Consider the following 22,458-nt stretch of genomic DNA (forward strand, 5'->3'; position numbering starts at 1 on the left):
GGATTTTAAAGTTGCCTTCAGTATCGTGTCATTGATGCACTGGTCCCCAGAATCGCTCCCCTAGCCTACGGCACCTGTTTGACCTTATAACGTCTGATTAAAAAGTATTATACCGTGTAACGTGAACAGTGGAGGCTGCAGATCGTTAAAGTGCTATTGTTGCGCAGAATTCCCCAGGGGCTGAAGAGTTGCCAAACCCCAATCACGTGTCACATCGCGCTTGAAACACTTTCACTTTCCTTTTCACTCATCTGCAACCTGTGCTGCTGGGATCTGCCCGGCGTCTGTTGGCGTCACTGCAGCTCTTTATTGTGGTTGGCCGAATAATTCGGTGGGTGGAATCTGGTATAAATAAGAAGGGCTGGCCGATCCTTCTCATATTCTGAGAGTTAAACGCAGTTGTGGACTTAATTTAGAAAGTGATCATGTTCTCAGGGGTGAAGATGAGAATTGTTCCTGTATTCCTCTTTTTTCTAGGGCTCTTGTGCCTGTCCGATGCCTCCACGGGTGAGTCTCGTCCTAGTAATATAATCCTATCTTATTTCCCGGGATCGGATCATTGGGACACTTTCCTTAATTTCTGAGATGCGTCACCTTCCAAACGTAACTCTCTCGGGGGGAGCTTCGGGTTTCTGATCTCGATTTGTGATCATGGTGAAAAAGAAGTGAAATGCTTGTGAACACCTGGACTAGATCGGAGATTATAGGAGCCGAAACTTGGGCAGATAAACAAAGGGGACTTCAGTGGAGGTGGAGGAGGAGGAAGGGGCAGGTTGAGGAGGTGGCTGTTCTTAACCTGCCGACACCTGTTTTGTGTTTTTGCCTTGTGTTAAGAGGGAGGGGGCAGGTATTGCAGGCAATCCCAGCACCTCTCTTCCCCCCCCCCCCCCCCCCAAAAGCCTTTACCCTCCTGGCCTACTGTGTAGCCTCGCCTTGCTTTGTCCAGCCTGGGGAGCAGGGAGTAAATGGAAGGGGGCAGGTAGGTAGTGCCTCTTCCCACTTATAGCAATGGGCTTGAAATCTCCTAACTCTCTCGCTTGAGGATTGTAGAAACAGAGACCCCTCCCTTCCTTGACTGAAGGGGATTTATTTATTTATTTATGCGTTCTTTTATCCCACAATTATCCAAAACAAGTTTCGGTTCAATGTGGTTTACAATTGGTTGTTAACAGTTGTTACGTTATTGTTACAATGTGGCTTTTAGTTAATAACAGTTACATTGTTATTGGTAATTTAAGAGCTGTTACATTATTGTTGCACAGTTGCAATTATAGTAGCAGATATTTTGTGCCATGGTTTATAATTCTTTGTATGAGATGTTGCAGTGGTTGTGGTTTCAGTAGCAAATGTTCTGGGTCGTTAGTCCCCTGTGTTTATCCCTAGACTGGCTTGAAGAGAGAAGTTTTTGGATCCTTTCTGAACTGAAGATAAGTAAAGCTTGTGGCCTGAGGAATTGAGTTGCCCCATTTGGAGCCTAGAATCCAGCTGTATATCTGGCTTTGTAAGTTGTTTCTGAGTAGAAAGTATCCTCTGGTTTCTGGACTTGCGTTTCTAGGCGACAGTTCAGACAAGTCTATCATGTAGTCGGACTCCATTCGGAACAAGATTTTGAAAATAATCTTGCTAGCTTTAAAGAACAGTGTGACTTGATAAGCAGTGGCGTTCTCTTTTATAGTTTGACTTTTTGAGTTATTAGTCTTGCTGCGCGTTCTGCACAGTTGGCAAAGATTTTAAAATAGTCTTTTTGTGACATTATCATCGATTTGCATTGTTAGTCGGAAGGATTGTCAGCAGTAAGGGCTCCTGCGCTAACCGGGTAGCGTACGGCACTGCCCAGTTACCTCCGGGTACACACTGGTGCTATAAAAATAATATATTGTCTCCTTCTTGGCCTGTGCAGTATTATGGTCAGCATTGCTGTATAAATGCAGATATGCTTTGGAAATCATATCACATCACCTCATAAATGTATCTTCTGTGCAGTTTAGTAGGGGCGTAGCCAGATCTCACAGTGGGGGGGTCCAGAGCCCGAGGTTGGGGACACCCGCCAGCCAAACCAGGGGCCTGGCCGAAATTTGCGGGGGCCCAGGCTCCCATGGCCCCACCTAGCTATGCTCCTGGTTTGGGAGCTCCGTTAAACTCTTTCTCCCCATTCCTCCCCAGTTTCTCCTTGGGTCTGTTCCCTCTTCCCATCACCACAAACAGAAAAGCAGAGAAGGTAAAACTATTTATTGGAACAATACCCGACGTGGCCACGTTTCGCCCTCAGGCTGCGTCAGGGGTAAAACTAAAAAATAAAACAAATATAAAACCATATATAACCATACATATGCATATACATAATTGTTTATAGCAGGACAAATCACATATATAATATATATATAATATAATTAATATTTAAAATCACATATAAAATACATAACAGCTAATTCCAAGTCAACATGTATAAAAACCAAATATTCATAATATTGGCATATTAAAATAAAATGATACAAAGGTTAAAATATGATAACAAAATATAATCAAACCATATAGAGAGGGGGAGACATAAGTTATTATACATACCTAGTTGGAGTGAAACTAAAAATTATTTTCACTCCTTGGTTATTCCTAAAAATAGTTCTAAAAGAAAAACAAAGCGATACATAGCCATATGAGTATCAATCACGACTCTCCAATCCTACTATGTAAAATCCTAATTCCTTAGTCTTATTTAAAAGAAATTCAAAGGAATTCTCTACTATCATATGGTCAATGATTTAAACCCTGTGTACAATCAGCTCCTTTTCTGTTTGTTGTAATTTTTCAGTAAGCACTTTTGTGCCTTTTTTGTTGTTTGCTCTTCCCATCACCTGCACCCCTTTCTCTTTTCCCTTCTGTTACTTCAAATTTTTCCTTCAATAACTCGTACTTCTGATTTTAGTTACCAATAAACAAATTATCATTGCCAAAAAAATGTAAATAGGTTTTAATTGGATAAAGGGTGGAAAAACAGCACTTCTCTTAGTGCCCTCTCACCCCCTCCCTGGCTTGTCTTCTATTCTCTGCTCAGTTTTTGTGTTTTTCTGTGCTAACCATTCCTAAGTGACACTGTGCATTTAGATTCCACTGGAAAAAGTACCTGCTACATAAAACCATTGATAATCGCAGATTTTTTTTGTACACTCCAAAACCAGTAGTTTCTGGATAATAAGTCTAAATTTTCAGTTTATGAACACCTAGGCGTAGAAGGCCTTCCCATACTCACTGCCGGCCCTTGAGCTCCCCTTCTTCTGGTCTTCTATCCCTCCAGTACTCTGTTCTTCTCATCTGGCTGTTTCTTTTGGCCCTACAATGCTTTTGGGGGGGGGGGAGGGGTAGGACAAGGTGCCAGATTTCCTGCTTGTCACTGATAGGCCACCAATTTCTGCAGCTTCCACAGGTGAGGGGTGGGGAACAAAGTCCTCCTGCATTTAACTACCATACCTGGGACTTCTCTGGATCTTTCCAGATGGTTCTCAGAATTTGCACCAATTACTGGGTTTCTGGAGAAACGCTTCTAAGGCCCGAGCAGGGGCTTTGCTGTTCATTGGTCCAGGCGCTCCCTGATTTTAATTTTTCAATCTATTTTTATAACATTTGTGAATAACTTTTTTATAAAAGTCAGATAGATACAAGCCGCAGTGACATATAAAAATAATAAGAAAAATCCTTCAGACATCTGCAGCGAATAAGAGGGGAAGGGGCTGGAAAAGGAAGCAGAACAATTGTATTCTCTTCCAGTCTCACCCCCTCCTCTCCTATCCAACAGGAGAAGTCAGGGAAGAAGCTGGTGCAGACCTTTAGGACTGGAGGGAGGTTAAAAACAAGTGAAGGCACTGGGGGCAGAATGGTGAAGCGGAAAAGAGGTGGAGAAGGTGAAAGCTGAGAGGCTGGTCTGTTTTCACACTAACCTCATCAATCGTGCTGGAAGAATACTTAGGGGCCCTTTTCGCTAAGGCGCATAGTTGTATACGTGCGTACAACATGTACGAACATAGGCGACTAAAATCTGACCCAAATCCAAGCCATTTGGTCATGGGAGGAGCCAGCATTTGTAGTGCACTGGGCCCTCTGACATGCCAGGACACCAACCGGGCACCCTAGGGGGCACTGCAGTGGACTTCATAAATTGCTCCCAAGTACATAGCTCCCTTACCTTGTGTCCTGAGCACCCCCCCCCCCAAAACCCACTCGCCACAACTGTACACCACTACCATAGCCCTTACGGTTGAAGGGGGCACCTCCATGTGGGTACAATGGGTTTGTGGTGGATTTTGGAGGGCTCACATTTACCACCACAAACATAACAGGTGGGGGGGGGGGTGGGCCTGGGTCCGCCTGCCTGAAGTGCACTGCACCCACTAAAACAGCTCCATGACAGCAGTATGCAGGTCTCTGGAGCAGAGTATGACATTAGAGGCTGGCACAAAATATAAAAAAAAAAATTTAGGGTGAGAGGGGGTTAGTGACCACTGGGGGAGTAAGGGGAGGTCATCCCTGATTCCCTCCAGTGGTCATATGGTCAGGTCAGGTACCTTTTTGTGGCTTGGTCGTAAGAAAAAAGGGACCAGGTAAAGTTGTCCAAGTGTTCGTCAGGGACTCCATTTCTTTTTCCATTATGGGTCGAGGATGCCCATGTGTTAGGCACAAGTCCTGCCTTCGCTATGCTGCCAATACACCCCCTGGAACTTTGGTCGTTCCCGTGACGGAAAGCAGTTGGGGACGCCCAAAACCGGCTTTCGATTATACCGATTTTGGGTGACCCTGTGAGAAGGACACCCATCTTGCAATTTGTGTCGAAAGATGGGTGTCCTCTTTCGAAAATAAGCCTGAAAGTAGATCGACAGGGAGTAGGGGCAAAAATAGTGAAAATGGAGAAAATGCCCGCAAATAGCAAGAGTTAATAAAAAAAAAAAAAAAAAAGCCATAAAGAAATTTCCTTCTCTTCCAAAGTTTGGCTGTTGTGAAATTTTTTGTTCGTGAACAAAACATTGATTCTCTGGTACAGTGGCAGTGATTGGGATGGGTCTCAGTTGGGAGAAGAGTTAGGGTCTTCTCTTGGGGGTAGGGGGTGTGAATGTGGAAGTTTGTGAGGATCTGCTGGGTTTTAGCTTCCTGAAGAGGAGCATTGAGATGGGGCTTAATAATAATAATGAGCTGGAGGTGATAATGTGTTTTTCTGTCTGTTTCAGGGTCTCACTCTCTCCGGTATTTTTACACGGGGGTGTCTGATCCCGGCCTTGGATTCCCAGAGTATTATTCGGTCGGTTACGTGGATGATAAGCCAATCCGTTGGTACGACAGTGTGAGTCAGCAGTCTGAACCCCGGGCCCAGTGGATTGCGAAGAACGTGGGTCCGGAGTACTGGGAGAGAAGCACTCAGAATCAGAGAAGCTGGCAGCAAACCTTCAAAGCGAATGTGAAGATTGCGATGGATCGCTACAACCAGAGCAGGGGTGAGTGACTGACTGACTGGCAGCAGTGGCACAGCAGCATCTTCCCACACGCCAATACACTGCCCAGTCCACTTCCCCAAGTACCTCTCACACAGAGACCCCTCCACCCCATCCTCTACCCCCTTCTCTTCCACACTTAACCATGATTAAATAGCTACACCCTGTGCTTAATCCTGCCATTACACTATAAGAAGGATCTGGCCTGGACTCTGTATACACAGACCCTCTTCAGAGCTCCAGCCCCCCCCCAGTAGCAACAGTCCCTCCCCAGCAAGGATTTATATTATAGGAAGTGCGTTGGATTCATCTTGTCAGGGTAAAGGTTTGGGAAGCCCCGATTATAAAATCCTATTTTATGTTTCAACAATTTTTATTGATGACATATTCCAAACAAGTATACAATTTCACTATATCGCATACAAAAGCATTGTATCACAAACGTCATTAGTATACAGCCATACTGATTGTCATCCAAATTAACATTTTAACCCCTCCCCACAACATCTTGTTCTTTGTATTCATCGAATATTCCCGTTCCTCTTCTCCTCCCTCCCCCCACCCTCCCTCCCTCCCCTAGAAACAGTGTGTGTTTTGAACAATTCAATCAACTAAAACAATTTAACAAGCATAACTATATAGGAGTATGTATATTCAGCTCACATTTATCTTCAAATTTCCAGCTCCCACTCCACCTCATCGATCGCCCTATAAAATCCTATTTTAAATTCACATGACCTCAGGTGATGCTGAAAACTAAATAGCAGACCCCATCTGCTTTCCTCTTTCCTTCATTCTCCCCCCTCCCCCCCAGCAGCAGCAGTAGTAATGGTAACAGTGGCAGACATCATTAGGGGACGTATGTATTCACATCCCTCAGTATTTTGCAGGAATTTCCAGTCTGACAGGAGGAGGGGGCAGGGTCTGTGAATGTCCACTGGCACTCAGACCCCATGCTGACTGCCACTGCTGGACCCGGAACACGATGGAGGGGGAGTGGCCTTGTTTTGTTTTTTTGACAATGCAAAGATGGAAAACAGTTCCAATACAATTAATACCTATAACTACTAACAAATATGTATGGAACAAATAGAGACCTTATAGTTTTTATATAACTAGTAAAAAAGGCCCGTTTCTGTTTGAAAGGAAACGGGCGCTAGCAAGGTTTTCCTCTGAGTGTGTATGTTTGAGAGAGTGTATGTGAGAGTGACTGTGTGAGAGAGGCTTCTGTTCCTGCTGCTGTGCATTCCCTGTGTTGTGCTGATTTGCTGCGCCCTGTATCGTGGCTCCGCCCCTCTCCCTTCTACTGGCCAATCTGGTGTGGGTTGTGTGACATCCCTCTCCCTTCTACTGGCCAATCTGGTGTGGGTTGTGTGACATCACTATTATTTACTCCAACATGATCCATGGTTCCAGGCAGCCTCAGAATATTGGAGGTGAGAATTATTATATAGGATAGGAGAAAAGGACATCGTATGGCCAACTGCATGGATTTCAATAGCCAAAACAGCTTAAATCAGGTCCCTTTGTAATCAAAGGTCCTGAAAAACTCCTATTGTATGTACATGTAATAACACTCATTTCAATCATGTGCTACCGTTGCCCACTTAAATTGAGAAAATTGTTGTAAGATTTTATCTTGTGTCAATTCATATATACAGTTCAGTGATTTAATATTCAACGGTTCATCTTTCAAGGAAATCCCAGCACTTATCTTAACTCCCAACAAGGATCGTGATTTCGCCGAAGGCTTCTTCAGGGGACATAGAATGTAAGGCTGTGTTTCACTGAACTCGCTAGTAATCTATAAACACATAAAACAAATTATCGGGCATTATCAAGTCTCGTCAATAATCTTATTATCCAGGCTAAGAAAACAGTGCATAGCTTAGATTTAATCTAGGCAGCATGACACAGTAAGCATTCAAAATGGTGATTAAACATGAGACGCCAACAACCCTGCTTTTATTACCCACGTTGATGTATTAGCAGGAGGAAGAGCTTAAAAACAAAATTGCTAAACGTCATCCCAAACTTCTATTAGTATTTAAACCGTTAGGTTCAATTGAATTTAACTGATGAATCCACCATTGCTCTCTCTGTAACAGCTTCAACTCACAATATTCCCCTTCCCAAATACCAAATCTGTTCAATTTATAAGACATCTAAATTGATCAAAGGAATGTTGTCCCTAATTTTTGTTGGATTATTTGTAGTAAATAATTAGCAGATTGTTATACACACAGCTTCAGCTTTAGAAATGTTAATTTCTATTCTTCATCTCTCTCACATACACCCCAGAATAATTCACTGCTGAGTCACTTTAAAGTTGAAGTAACAAAACATCTGTTTACTCACAGTTTTAGTCAGATATATATTCAGCAGTCTTATATAACATAATATAATACATTTGGATTATCAGCTCTTTCCATGTGCTTAGATGGTAATGGATTGCTCACATCATAGATCCTCAGCTTAGGAGAGACCATTAGAGCTCCATGTGCTTGCTGTTCCTAACCCCCACAGGAAGTTGCATAGGTGTGACCTCTCTAAGCAATTCACATCAGAGGTCACAGAGTAATCACAGAGAAAAAAAAACAAACATTGCTGACAGACAATGCATGTAAAACACAATACATTATTCCAACAAACCCCTTCTCATGCATAACTGTCATGCAATTATTAATTCATACAAAGTCCAAGCTTTATTCGCAGATTCTCAAAACGTTCTCTGGGTAACGGTTTGGTCATGATGTCAGCTGTCATCTCACTGGTGTGACAATAGTGTAGACTGATGACCCCTTCTTTCGCCAGCTCTCGCACGTTGTGATATTTCGTTGCGATGTGCTTGGTGCGTGACTGAACCTTGTCATTCTGTGACAGTCTGATGCAGCTCTGATTATCTTCCATTATCTGGATTGGTCTCTGTTCATCTATTCCAAAATCCAGCAAAAGTTTTTCAATCCACATCAGTTCTCTGCATGCTTCTGATACAGCCACATATTCAGCTTCTGTAGAAGACAGACTCACAATACTTTGTTTATGACTGGCCCAAGATATTTGTACATTTCCATACATAAACACATATCCACTTGTGGATTTATAATCAGAATGATCCCCTGCCCAATCTGAATCACAGTAACATATTAGTTTTGGATTACTATTGGCTGAAATCTTTAATTTACAATCAATGGTACCTTTTAAATACCTTACCATCCTTTTAACTGCAGTCCAATCTGATTTGGTAGGTGAGCTGACCCTTCTGCTCAAAATTCCTACTGCATTTGCTATATCAGCCCTGTATGTGGTAGTTAGATATAAAAGCTTACCTATGGCTGATCTATATTGGATGTTATCTGGTAAAGGTTCTCTTACTGTTTCATCCTTCAGAAAATCAGTGATCATGGGAGTGCTTACAACTTGGGCATCTTGCATACCTAAACTTTCAATAAGCTCATTTATTTTCTGCTTCTGGCTTAGAAGATAAGAACCATCATTTTGTTTCTCAATTTCTATACCAAGATAGTATGACACATTACCAAGTTCTTTTATCTCAACATTCAGGTTTAAATATTTTACAATGTCCTTGTACTCTTGCTCACTTTCGCTTGCAATGAGCAGATCATCAACAAAAGCTAAAATGTATGCATATTGTCCATTTCTGCACCTAGTGTACAAGCATTTATCTGCTTCACCTTGCTTAAATCCTAAATTTGTCAATATTTCATGCAATTTGTCATTCCAACATTTTGCACTTTGCTTTAATCCATAAAGACCTTTGTTTAATTTACACACTAGCTGTCTTTGTTTTGTATTTATGAAACCTGTTGGTTGTTCCATGTACAAATCTTCAGTTATATCTCCATGAAGAAATGCTGTTTTCACATCAATGTGGTTGACTTGCATGCCTTTTGAGACTGCAATGCTCAGAAGTGTTCTAATTGTCGTGTGTTTCACTACAGGTGCAAACACTTCATCAAAATCTTCTCCATATTTTTGAAGATATCTCTTTGCGACTAATCTGGCTTTATACCTTTCCACTTTTCCTTGTGCATTCCTTTTTAACTTGAATACCCATTTGCATCCTATAGCTTTCTTGCCAGGAGGTAATTTTGTAAGAATCCAAGTTTTATTTTTATTTAATGAATCAATTTCTTCTTGTGCAGCTTTACGCCATTCAGCAGCTTCTTCTGCCAGCATTTTCTCAATCTCATCCCATGTTAAGGGCTCTTGAGCTTCTGCTGACTTTGTTAGGTAAGACAGTCTTGGGGGTGGAACACCTTTTGTTTTCCCTGGATGAGCGTCTGACAACAGGTTGGTCCGACCTTTCCGCATCCTCTAAATCTGAGAGTCCTTCTCCAATTGATTCCCCTTCTCCAACTGTACTGTCTTCTGCAATGATCCTTTCTGTGTCTGCTTCCTCTGCCTGTTCCTCGTTAGATACAGATGAGTTGCTTTCAGACATCTGCCTTGGTATGGCATTTATATACACTGGCATGTCTATTATGGTTCTAGTTTCATATTCTGGATGATAAGGCTCATCTGGGATAATCCAGCCTTTATCAACCCTTTTGTTTTCATCAAAATATGTAACATGTCTTATGCCAACAATGCCAGTTTTCAGATTCAAAATTCTATATCCTTTGTGTCCTGGAGCATAGCCAACTAAAATGCCCCTTTCTGTTGTGGAATCCAGCTTATGCCTTCTTTGCTTTGGTACATGAGCATATGCTGTACTTCCAAATGTTCTTATGTGTGACAGGTTTGGCTTCCTACCATGCCATGTCTCATGTGGTGTGCGCTTAGCGCCTTTAGTTGGCATTCTGTTTTGTAGGTACACTGCTGTGAGAATGGCTTCCCCCCATAGTCTTTTAGGGAGATTGCTATCTGACAGCATACATCTGGTCATTTCCACAAGTGACCTAAATTTTCTCTCTGCAACAGAATTTTGCTCTGGTGTATAAGCTACTGTTGTGATATGCTGAATGCCTTCTTGTTTTAGAAATGTGCGCATGCTTTGTGAAGTGAACTCACCACCATTGTCGGTCTGAAGAACCTTTGGTTTTCTTTCAAATTTATTGCTCACCATGGCTACGTATTTCTTCAGCATGTCTGTGACTTGACTTTTTTTTCTTTCAGCAAATAGGCCACACAGTATCTAGAGAAATCATCCAAGAATATTAGCACAAATCTGTTATTTCCCAATGATGGGATATTAAACGGTCCACATAAGTCACTGTGTATTAAGTCCAGTACTTTATTACTCCTATTTCCTGTGTATGCAGGAAATGAGGGTCTCACACCTTTTTGAGTAACACAGTCTATGCATTTCTCCATTTTACCAGTATCTGCACTTATTTCAATGCCTGTGGCAAGTTGCTTACTGTGAAGATCCTGGATCACCTTAAAATCACGATGTCCCAGGCGGCGGTGCCAGATTTCCAGACTACATTTACCATCATTCTTCCTTACTTGCGCCATATGTGAGGCTTCACCTGAAATGCTCAGTTTATAAATATCATTATGCATAAAAGCCTCAGCATACACTTCATCATTTTTAGAGATTGTGCACTTACTGTTTTCAAAATGAATCACAAATCCCTTCTTATCTAATGTAGATACACTAAGCATATTGCAAACTGCTTGGGGAATATACAAGACATCAATTACAGGAATTTCTTTAACTTCATTAGACACTTTGCATTTTAAGAATCCAATGCCTTTCGCTTGGATCTGAGCAGTCCCTGCGTTTGCAGTTTGAAGAACACCTTTTTCTGGACACATTTCCTGAAAGAAATCCTTACAATTGGTTAAATGGCATGTGCTCCCCGAATCCAAAATCCAAGTACTTTCATTTGAATTATTATTTACCATAGTCAAAGATTTTTCTGCCATTAGAAAGCACTTATGTTTATCATTGTCCTTTGTACATTTCCTGCTTGGAAAATTCTTTTGTTCCATTGGCTTAGGTGAGCTAGAGGGGGTGTTTTGTGTTTCCTTACACCATTTAGATACATGTCCCTCCTTTCCACATGAATAGCAAATCAGCTTGCCCTTGGGTGGAGTTTTCCCATAGCTCCGCCTTCCTCTATTCTTTGCCAAGAAATTTGTTTCATTTCTCTCTGACTGTCTTTGAGAACACATCTCCTCAGAATCATTAATTATGCATTCCTGCCTCAGTTTTGATGCTGCCTGTTCAAAAGATTGCCCTTCAATGGCTTCATTTACAGACCTAAAAACATCAAACTTCTTTGATAGTGAGGTAAAAAGAAATGCTCTTTTCAATGCATCACACATGGGAATTCCAGAAAGTTCTAACTTTTGAAATGAAGACATAAGATGCATAATGTGATCATTACACTTACTTTTATCCCTTAATTTGGTTTCATTCAACTCTGCCAACCAAATTGGTTGCTGTTTTGCATATGTAGTTGCATACATAGTTCTCAGTTTTTCTAAAATTTCCTTTGCTGTATCTTTTCCCTCCACCAATATGGCTTGTTTCTCTGAGAGAGCTTCAAAAAACATGCACTTCACATAATAGTTTGCATTGTCCCATTCAGCCATATTTTCAGCTGTTCTGTTTTGGTCTAAACATATACTTAATTTCTTTGCTTGAAGGAGACATTTAAATCTTAGCTCCCATTTCTGATAATTATATTCAGTTAATTTAGGCACCTTGAGAGAGTGGAAAAATGGTGAATTTCCTCCCTCAGCCATTGCTTAGCCTGTTTGGTGTGTGGGGGGGAGAGAGAGACAGACTGAATCTTTCTTTTAAAACTTAAGAGAAAAAATTTGGCTTTTTCACTGCCTGGTAATATTTCTCTTCTTCCTTTTTCAATTCCTGGGCTGGGCCCATAACCCTTTTGTTGGATTATTTGTAGTAAATAATTAGCAGATTGTTATACACACAGCTTCAGCTTTAGAAATGTTAATTTCTATTCTTCATCTCTCTCACATACACCCCAGAATAATTCACTGCTGAGTCACTTTAAAGTTGAAGTAACAAAACATCTGTTTACTCACAGTTTTAGTCAGATATATATTCAGCAGTCTTATATAACATAATATAATACATTTGGATTATCAGCTCTTTCCATGTGCTTAGATGGTAATGGATTGCTCACATCATAGATCCTCAGCTTAGGAGAGACCATTAGAGCTCCATGTGCTTGCTGTTCCTAACCCCCACAGGAAGTTGCATAGGTGTGACCTCTCTAAGCAATTCACATCAGAGGTCACAGAGTAATCACAGAGAAAAAAAAACAAACATTGCTGACAGACAATGCATGTAAAACACAATACATTATTCCAACAATTTTTCTGTGCCATCCACTAGATCTGTGCTCATTGATCCTAACATGCAAACTGCGTAATATCTTGTCCACATATAATTTTGGGCATAGGCAAATTAAAATATATACTGCAAAATCAGACTCACACTTAGTGTCCAACTTAAGAAAATACTTCTTGCCATTCAATGGATTTTTAAACTCTGTCAATTCCAATGTCACAGAACAGGTTTTGCAATTACGAACCGGACAACATCTGTGTCCTGGCTGCTTGCATAAACCAACCGTCTGGTCAGCAGGTAACACAACTGGACTCGAGCTCCTTAAGATTACAAGTCCTTGAAAAAGCTACTTGAATTTGCTGATCTTTAAATGTTGGATGCTTTTTCATAATATCCCAGTGCTTATTAGGTGTATCACTAGTATTATGCTAACATTGTATTTTATCTCTGTTATTTGAATTCCAGTGCAGTTCAATTTTGATACTGTTTCACGCAGGGGCGTAGCCAGCCTTCCGTGGGAGAGGGGTCCAGAGCCCGGGGGGAGGGGGCACATTTTAGCCCTCCCCCCGGCGCCGCCCCCCCACCGCCGACATTGCCGCCGCGAACCCGCCGCCGCCTACCTTTACTTTTGCTGGCGGGGGATCCCACTCCCCGCCAGCCGACGTCTTCTTCTTAGTCGCTTGACTCGCTTCCCGCGCTTCAATTTGTTTGCTGACGTCCTGCACGTTGTACGTGCAGGACGTCAGACTCAGAGAACAGAACTGTTCTCTGAGTCTGACGTCCTGCACGTACAATTACGTGCAGGACGTCAGCAAACAAATTGAAGTGCAGGAAGGACTGCGAAGACGTCGGCTGGTGGGGAGTGGGATCCCCCGCCAGCAAAAGTAAAGGGCGGCGGGGGCGGGTTCGCCGGGAGGGGGGTCCTGGGGTGAATCTGCGGGGGCCCCGGCCCCCTCAGGCCCCATGTAGCTACGCCACTGGTTTCACGGTAGTTCTATTATTAGCTTTCAATTTACTGTTTTCAAGTTTACCTAATTTATTGAATTTATCTTTATTCTTGGTTATTTTACTATTGTTATCCTGTTAACAAAATTGTAAGTTTGATAAACTGTACCTGCTGTACACCGCCTTGGGTGAATCTTTTCATAAAGGCAATTAATAAATCCCAATAAATAAATATGCAGATTATTAAAGCTGGTCTGGCTGTTGAAATCCACGCACTTGGCCGTATTTATTAGGATTTATTTACTGCCTTTAAGAAGGAATTCACTGAAGGCAGCGTACAGTAAGAAGAAATCAAACATGAGCAATACACAATTACAGCAGTAAAAATATTCAAATAAAGTATGGCATAGTATACTACTTACAATGTAAACACAGTGCGTAGTATGAGGTCCTTTTCTCTTATTATATAAAGACTATAAGGTCTCTATTTGTTCCATACATATTTGTTGGTACTTCTACTTCTTTCTGTGACCCTTCCCCCACCCCATTCACTGTGGCATCCCAGTCTACGGATTTGGGAACCACTGCTTTAAATGGTATTCAGTCCTCGAAGGCTACAAATGGGATGTGCTTTCAGGATATGCATGAGACAGGTTTGCCTGTACTTCCTCCATTGTACGTGAATAGACACTGTTTAAAAACTATACAAAGCTTGTTTTCTGTATAACGCTGTCAAAACTTGACCAATTTCAATAAAAATGTGGGATCAATGATCCTGAATAAATTTGCAATAAGCCTACACTCACGTTGGCTATCTCACCTAAATGACATCACCACCATCTAGTGGTTATTGTCATGATATGCACAGATGTCATTTCGCTTTAAACATAAACAGTCACCATGGTTTTTAGTCTGGAGGATCTGATCCTTTGTTAAATATTTGTATCTGGAGAAAGGCTTTGGTTCCCACAGGCTGGTGGAAGAGAGTAAGGGTAGGATATGCTTTGAAGAAATTGCAAGAAAGGGGCTCAACTGATCAACAGTCAGGAAACAGCATGTCCTGATCAGTTCGCAGTGAAGAAAACATTGCAACAGTTGAACATGTGCTGAGTCAAGAGGATGCACTTAAAACTAACAAGTCCATTCGTCAAATTAGTCAAGCAACTGGCATTTCTCAGTCCATGGTGTTTCGAATCGTCCAGTGATCTTGACCTATAGTGTTTTAAGCGGAGGCAAGCCCAGTGGCTGAGAACAACCACTTTGTTCGTATAACACGGACTAAGCAACTCTTTCACAAGTTCCTCCTACATGCTGTCAATTTCGTTTGGTTTACAGATGAGATCATTTTTATAGTTGAGCCACTTATCAACACCCAAAATGACAGACTTTACGCACAGACTGCAGTGAAGAAACGCGATATTGCTGCCTATCTATTTCTGCGTACTCATTTGCTATTTAGCAAATCAGCCATGGAGTGTCCAAAATGAGATTCCCTGAGCTTTTCTTCATTGATCCAGGTAGTAAAACTCCATGATAGTACTCGCCATTAATCTTTCTATCACAACAACTTCTACCAGCCATTTGGAATATAGCTGGCAACGTTTACGTGTTTCACAAAACACTGCACCTGCTCTTGTGCCCCTGAAACCATCCAGGTGCTGCAGAGAAGGACTACAGATTTCATTTGGCTGGACTTGTGGCCCCCTAAAGTCTAGATGTGAACACTGTTGATGACAGGATTTGGGATCTTATGCAGCAGCGTGTTTATGAAAAGTCAATTTGTGACATTGACGACCTCAAGCAGCATTTGGCTAAGGTGTGGGTAAACTTGCGTCAGGGTGTCCTTGATCAGTGGAAAAAACGCCTCCAAGCATGTGGCCAACAGGGGCCATTTCGAACACTTGCTGCAGGTTTATTGTAAACATAATCAGAGTGATATATCCCAAATTTTATTGAAATTGGTCAAGTTTTGACACTTATGTAGAAAACAAGCTTTGTATTGGTTTTCTTTGGAAAATATGTATATCATACACACTCATTAGGGATAACCAGAATCTTTTTGGGCTTTACGGTCTGGAAGTGACTACCACTGCTTTAAAGCATTAGGGTGCTAAATCCTATTACCTGTGCAGAGGAGATCAGGGATGCTCAGAGGAATCTGTCCCACCCCTTGGGGGAGAGGTAATGAGACTTGTTATATATCCTGAAGCTGGGAGGAGCAGCCAGTGTGTTCTCTGAAGCTAGCAGAGACTTATAAAACACATGTGCAGTTTATTGAACAGGACTGCTTTTAAATGCAGGATTTATTTATTTATAATGACATTTGTATCCCGTATTACCCCAAACAGAGTTTAGGTTCAGTGTGGCAGGGAGGGCTGTAGTGTCTGAACTCCTGTTCCAATGCTGATCAGAATAAACTGATGTGATGAGCTGAGATAGGGAACAAGGTAGAGGGTCTCTGTTCATCAGCAGTGTCCATTTTATATTCTGTTCTAAACTCTTGGATAAGATGGTTGCAGACTGGCAGGCAATTGGCTATGCCACTCCGTTATCATGTCAGTGACCACAGGAATGTCTTGTGGCACTAATTATAGAGAGTTTCCAGGAATGCTCTTGAGGAAACTGAGGAACAACCTGACCTTCAGTTTCTCCTGATTTGCCACATTTCTTTGTCTTTTTATCTCTTGATGTGCCATCTCAGCAACTGTAGCTGTCGCACTGCAGAAAGAAACCTGGGAAACATCAGCAAGGAAGAATGACAGTCTGTACACATACCAGCTTATTTTCGAAAGAGAAAGATGCCCATATTTTGACCCAAATCGGGAATTGAGCGTCTTTCTCCCATGTGCGACCAAATCGGTATAATCGAAAGGCAATTTTGGTCGTCTTCAACTGCACTCCGTCGCAGGAACAAACAAAGTTGACGGGGGCATGTTGGAGGCGTGGCGAAGGCGGGACTGGGGCATGGTTATCGGCCGAGGAGAGATGGGCGTCTTTAGCTGATAATCGAAACGAGAAGGGCGTTTTGGACAAGAATTTGGTCTGCTTTATTTGGACCCTTTTTTTTTTTTCAGGTCCAAGTCCCAAAAAAGTGCCCCAACTGACCAGATGACCACTGGAGGGAAGCGGGGATCACCTCCCCTGACTCACCCAGTGGTCACTAAACCCCTTTAAAAGCTTTTTTTTCCCCAGCCTGTATGCCAGCCTCAAACGCCGTACCCACCTCCATGACAGCAGAATGTGTTCTATCCTCTGACAGCCTTTCCCTGATTCTGATGTGGGTCTCGGGTGAGTGTGACACCTTTTCTGTTAAGGGCATTGCAGAGTCACATGAGCAATGCATTGTGGTGGGTGTAGGGTATTGGGCTCCGTGATTCCACTAGCTTCTGTTAAATGCTCACGATGTTGGTAGTCGGTAGGCTCTACTCCCATGGTGCTTTTCCCCCTGCTTACTGGGTCAGTGTGTGCCCTGTTTTGTTTCCGGTAGTCCATGAGGTAGTGGCCATTTTTGTAAGCCAGTTTTAGATCCCTTTCATGTGTTAGCCACGTTACAGAACTTAGTTCTTACCTTGAATGTGGCTGAAAGAGGGCATTGTACAGAATTCTGCCAGCTCTGACCTACTGCTAATCTCAGTACCAGGGAGACTCGTTGCCAGTGGGGCACAACCTCTGATCTGCAGTTAACCGTGAGACGTGCTTATTCAAATGACTTTTTCAAAGAGATTAGTCTTCAGGTGTCAACTGGTGTGCCAAGGTTATACAGCAGCAACAAGTTCTAGAGGCCTGCGTGTATGCAGGTCCCTGGAGCACTTTTAGTGGTTACCACACTGCACTTCAGGCAGGCGGGACCCAGGCCCATCCCCCCCCCCCCACCTGTAACATTTGTGCTGGTAAATGGGAGGCCTCCAAAACCCACTGTACCCACATGTAGGTGCCCCATTCACCCCCAAGAGCTATGGTAGTGTTGTACATTTGTGGGTAGTGGGTTTTGGGGAGGGGGGTTGGGTGCCCAGCACCCATGGTAAGGGAGCTATGCATGTGGGAGCATTTTCTGAAGTCCACTGCACTGACCTCTAGGGTGTCCAGTTGGTGTTTTGGCATGTCAGGGGGGCGAGTGTACTACGAATCCTGGCCCCTCCCACGACCAAATGGCTTGGATTGGGACGTTTCTGAGCTGTGCGTTTTTATTTTCCATTATCGCTAAAAAAACAAACGCCCAGCTCACAAACGACTAAATCCATGGCATTTTGGTCTGTACAAACCGTATTTTCGAAACGAAAGATGGACGCCCATTTTTTTTCGAGAATACGGTCTGTCCCACCCCTTCACGTACCCATTCTCGGACATAGACGCCCATGGAGATGGGCATTCGCGTTCGATTATGCCCCTCATAGTAACATAGTAGATGACGGCAGAAAAAGACCTGCACGGTCCATCCAGTCTGCCCAAAAAGATAAACTCATATGTGCTACTTTTTGTATATACCTTACCTTGATTTGTATCTACCATTTTCAGGGCACAGACTGTAGAAGTGTTGCCCAGCACTAGCCCCGCCTCCCAACCACCATCCCCACCTCCCCCCACCGGCTCTGCCACCCACTCTTGCCTAAGCTTCTGAGGATCCATTTCTTCTGAACAGGATTCCTTTGTTTTACACAGTTCAGGCCGGGACCTTTAAGCAGAAATCTTACCTTGTACCCTTGGCAGTGCAAATTGGTAGCCTGTAATACAGGTGTAGACTCAGCCAGAGCCAGTAATGTACTGCTTAAATGTGAGAGGGGTTTACACCCCTATAGTTCATGAAAGGAGGATAGGGATGCAGAGGGAAGATGGATGGTGGACAAGAAATGCCAAATGGATGAGGAGACAGAGGTAACGGAAGACAAAGGAAAGCAGGTGCCAGAGCCTCAAGCCAATATAATTAGAAAAACAAAATGACCAGACCTCAAAGGTAGAAAAAAACTTTTTCCTATTTAGTGATTAGAATATGTTAGGTTTTTAGAACGTACATCTGCTAGAACTACTATGTGACATGGCTGGGGCCCATGAGAAAAATGTCTCCTTGGCCTTCAATCTCAAGCGTAGCTTTTAGGATGAGCCCCCCTTGGCATCTCTGCCTGTGTCCCCCCTGTTACCCTGCCCTGTCTCTCATCTCCAGGTCCCTCTGCTTTTCTAATTTTCCTCCTATTCTGGTTCTGTTCAGATCTGAGGGAGTTTCTGGTCTCTGAAAGCTCTTAATACATTTCTTTACGTTAAGCTTATAAAGAAATAGAACCTTTTCCATTTCGTTTTTGTTCATCTTTGTTTCTGTTCTTCCAAGTGAACAAAATGCTACTTGTGTGTTAATACTACCACCTTGTGGTCAGTGCAGGTACTGTAACATTTCATATTTCACAAGTCAATCAGTATTCCTGATCTTTTCAGACACAACCACAGTAACAGAAGCATGATGCAGACAGTTTGGACATGACTCTAATGACCAAAGGCTGGGGATAAGAAGCAGGCTGGAGATGCTCAAAAGATGAGACTGGGGAAAGAGAAGAACGCCATTAAATAAAGGGGAACAAGACACCGAGTTTGGATGGGTTCCTGGAGGGATTTTAAAGAAATTTACAGCTGAGCTCATAGTGATTCTGGTCCATCTGTTCAATGGCTTCACACAAGGCCTTGAATTAGCTCCTTCAATGACGGGATGGGCATATCTGTATTACTGAAGCCAGATAAGAATCACACCTGGAGTAGATTTTACCACCACACTTCCCTCCTGAACACGGATGTCAAGCTTTATGCAAAGATTCTGGCCACACCGGTAAAGATATTGCCCTTAATTCATATGGATCTAGTGGGCTTTATCCCAGGGAGGCAGGTGGTTGACAGTGTCAAAAGGACTTTACATTTATTCTGAAAGTTTGTGTCCTTCAGTTAGATATTAATATTATGTTGATTCTGTTTTATTCTATAATTGTGAGCCTCCCAGTCCTATCAACTGGTTAAAGCTGAATTGTGATTCACTCTTGAATCAATAATAGGTGTTGAGGGGAATATAGCATTGACATTTAATCTGGTCCATACAGCAGATGAAGGAAAAGGGCATCTTAATATTGGCTAAAAGGGTTTGACAGAGTGAGCTGGGACTCTTTGTGCGGTTGATGGAGGCAATTTTGCACAAGGGTTCAGACAAGTATATGAAAGACCAAAGGCTCAAATAAAGGTAACAGGAGGATATTCCAATTATAACTCATTTGGAGAGAGAAATTCAGCAGGGGTCTTTCTTGGCCATTTCAGTGGAGTTTCTGCCAACAAAAACAACTCCAAATGGGAGAACTGCTTGATGGGAGTATCAAGGGTGTGGGAGAATGGGACTCGGTTGGGTGTGGAAGAGTTAGGAGGAGATTTATACTTCTTGTGTGATATATTTATTTTATTTCTTGGGATTTATGTTAAACTGTACCTACCGTACACCGCCTTGGGTGAATCTCTTTATAAAGGCGGTGTACGGTAGGTACAGTTTAACGTCAAACTTACAATTTTGTTAACAGTGTAGCAATAGTAAAAATGGTCAAATAAACATAAATACAATCAGGGGTCCTTTTACTAAGGTGCGCTGAAAAATGGGCTGTGGTAGCGTAGGCGCATGTTATGGATGCACGCAGATCCATTTTTCAGCGCACCTGTAAAACAAGGCCTTTTAAAAGTTTTGCCGAAAATATACGTGTGGCAAAATAAAAATTGGCATGCCTCCATTTGGGGTCTGATACCTTACTGACAGCCATTGACTTAGCAGTAAGGTCTCCTGCATTAACCGTGTGGTAATCGCCTACATGCGTCGAGTCGGAGTTACTGTCTGTTTTTCATCATGCGCCAGAAAATAAAATATATTTTCTGGCATACGTAGCAGATGCGCATCAAAAATGAAATTACTGCAGTAGCCAGACGGTAACTCTGAATTGACACACTTTGGGCTCGTGTAGGCGCCTATGTGACTTAGAAAAAGGGCCCTTCAATGAGGTAAACTTGAGAACAGCAAATTTAAAACGTAATAATGGGACTGATATGAAACAGGATAAAAAAAATAGACATTTAACAGCACTGAAATTCAAATAACTTACAGCATTATTGAAACATACAATACTGTGGTTGGTGCAGCGGACTTTGATCCTAGGGAACTGGGTTCGATTCCCACTGCAGCTCATTGTGACCTTGGGTAAGTCACTTAACCCTCCATTACCTCAGGTACCAAAACTTAGATTGTGAGCCCTTCAGCGACAGAAAAAGATAAGATTTGTACCTGCATATAATGTGTACAGTGCTGTGTACGTCTAGTAGCGCTATAGAAATGATTAGTAGTAATAGTAGTAGTGTACAGTACTAGTACAGGAACTTCTGTAGTGTGGCTGTTGATGCTGTCCACATCCTGAGTTTCTGGTCATCTCAAACTTGTCTCTAGATGTTTCTATAGCCTCTGACTTTTGATGGAGGAGCAGGAGGAACAGCATCATCTTCCTCATTTGTCCTTTCTTGGTTTAAAGCCTTCCCATTTGTGTGCATCATCTTTGGCTGCTACTGTACGATCTGGTAACATTTTGAAATTCAGTCCTGTTTCAGCTCAATTGTACACTTGATCCTCACAGTACCTCCTTCTTCCAGCAGTTTTTTTTTTTAAAGTTCTCTTGGATAAGAATGTGCTACATCCTTGTCAGCTGATCAGATCTCTCCTGAGACAAGGACTTGACTGATGGCTTGGCTTTTCTTAAGTCTCTCAAAGCACCTATTACTGGCTTTGAACATTGACTCTTGGCCATTTAGCTGTTGGTCAAATTTTTCCACCTGCACTTTCATGATGGGGTGAGAAATAGGGGGCCTCTGTGTGACTGAGCTTGGACTGATTGTAGCACTGAATCAGTTTTCATCAGCAGCCACTTCCTACGTAATCCTGCTTCCTCTTCCAGAATACAGGGCAAACCTCTCAACTTTTTCTTTCCAACACACTCTTTAGAGTAGATTCATTGATGCCTCACTCTTTGGCCATCTGAGTTTCCTCCTTACCAGACTTCAGTTGATGCTTATGGAATTACTCCCTTAGGGCTAGATTCTGTGTAATACAAAAATCAAAAATAGAGGTAGCTCAACATTAAATAAATCCCCGGAACACTAATTACCCTAACTTACTTAAAGAACTAAGGTGACTAATCTTTCGAAATACCTATACTTGTTACTAAGAACATCTTTCTAATTACACAATTATTTTTCAATCATGAATAAATGTATGATTTATGCTCAGAAATAAACTTGTGCAATATACCCCCGGATTCTATATATCATGCTGAGATTTCTGCGTGGAAATCGAAGCATATTCTACAACAATGCGCATAACCTAATTACTTAAGCTAATTGGCACTGATAATTGGATGTTAAGCAATTGGCATTAATTAGAACTTGTGCACACTACTTGCTAAGCATATTCTGCAAAGCGGTGCATGTAAATTCTAATGTGCGCTAGTGAAAAGGTTGTGGGCGTTCCAAAAATCTATGCGCAGGGTTACAGAATAAAGCTGCTCCGTGCCTAACTGAGGTGCCGGTATTGGCACAGCTAGAGTTAGGCACTGTCATGACCATTGGGTGTATTCTATAAACTCCCTAGGCGTGTTCTATAAACTGCACCTAGATTTAGGTGGGGTGTATAGATTATGCCTTGGCGGAAATTTTTTCAGGCGCAATATGTAGAATCGGGTTCATAATGTCTAA

At 42.3% G+C, this 22,458-nt stretch overlaps 1 protein-coding gene across 1 annotated transcript in view; it reads left to right on the plus strand.

The window, feature by feature from the left end:
• Positions 1-363: 363 nt before the first annotated feature.
• Positions 364-22,458, plus strand: part of LOC115464332 (major histocompatibility complex class I-related gene protein-like) — a 52,433-nt gene continuing 30,338 nt past the window's right edge. The window contains exons 1-2 of the mRNA XM_030194720.1: positions 364-507; positions 5,214-5,477. Of these exons, the coding sequence (XP_030050580.1) occupies positions 426-507; positions 5,214-5,477 (346 nt within the window). The 5' untranslated portion in view covers positions 364-425. The remainder of the gene's footprint in view (positions 508-5,213; positions 5,478-22,458) is intronic.

The sequence above is a fragment of the Microcaecilia unicolor genome, chromosome 3 (assembly GCF_901765095.1).
Source record: "Microcaecilia unicolor chromosome 3, aMicUni1.1, whole genome shotgun sequence".
In the NCBI taxonomy this organism is placed as follows: Eukaryota; Metazoa; Chordata; class Amphibia; order Gymnophiona; family Siphonopidae; genus Microcaecilia; species Microcaecilia unicolor.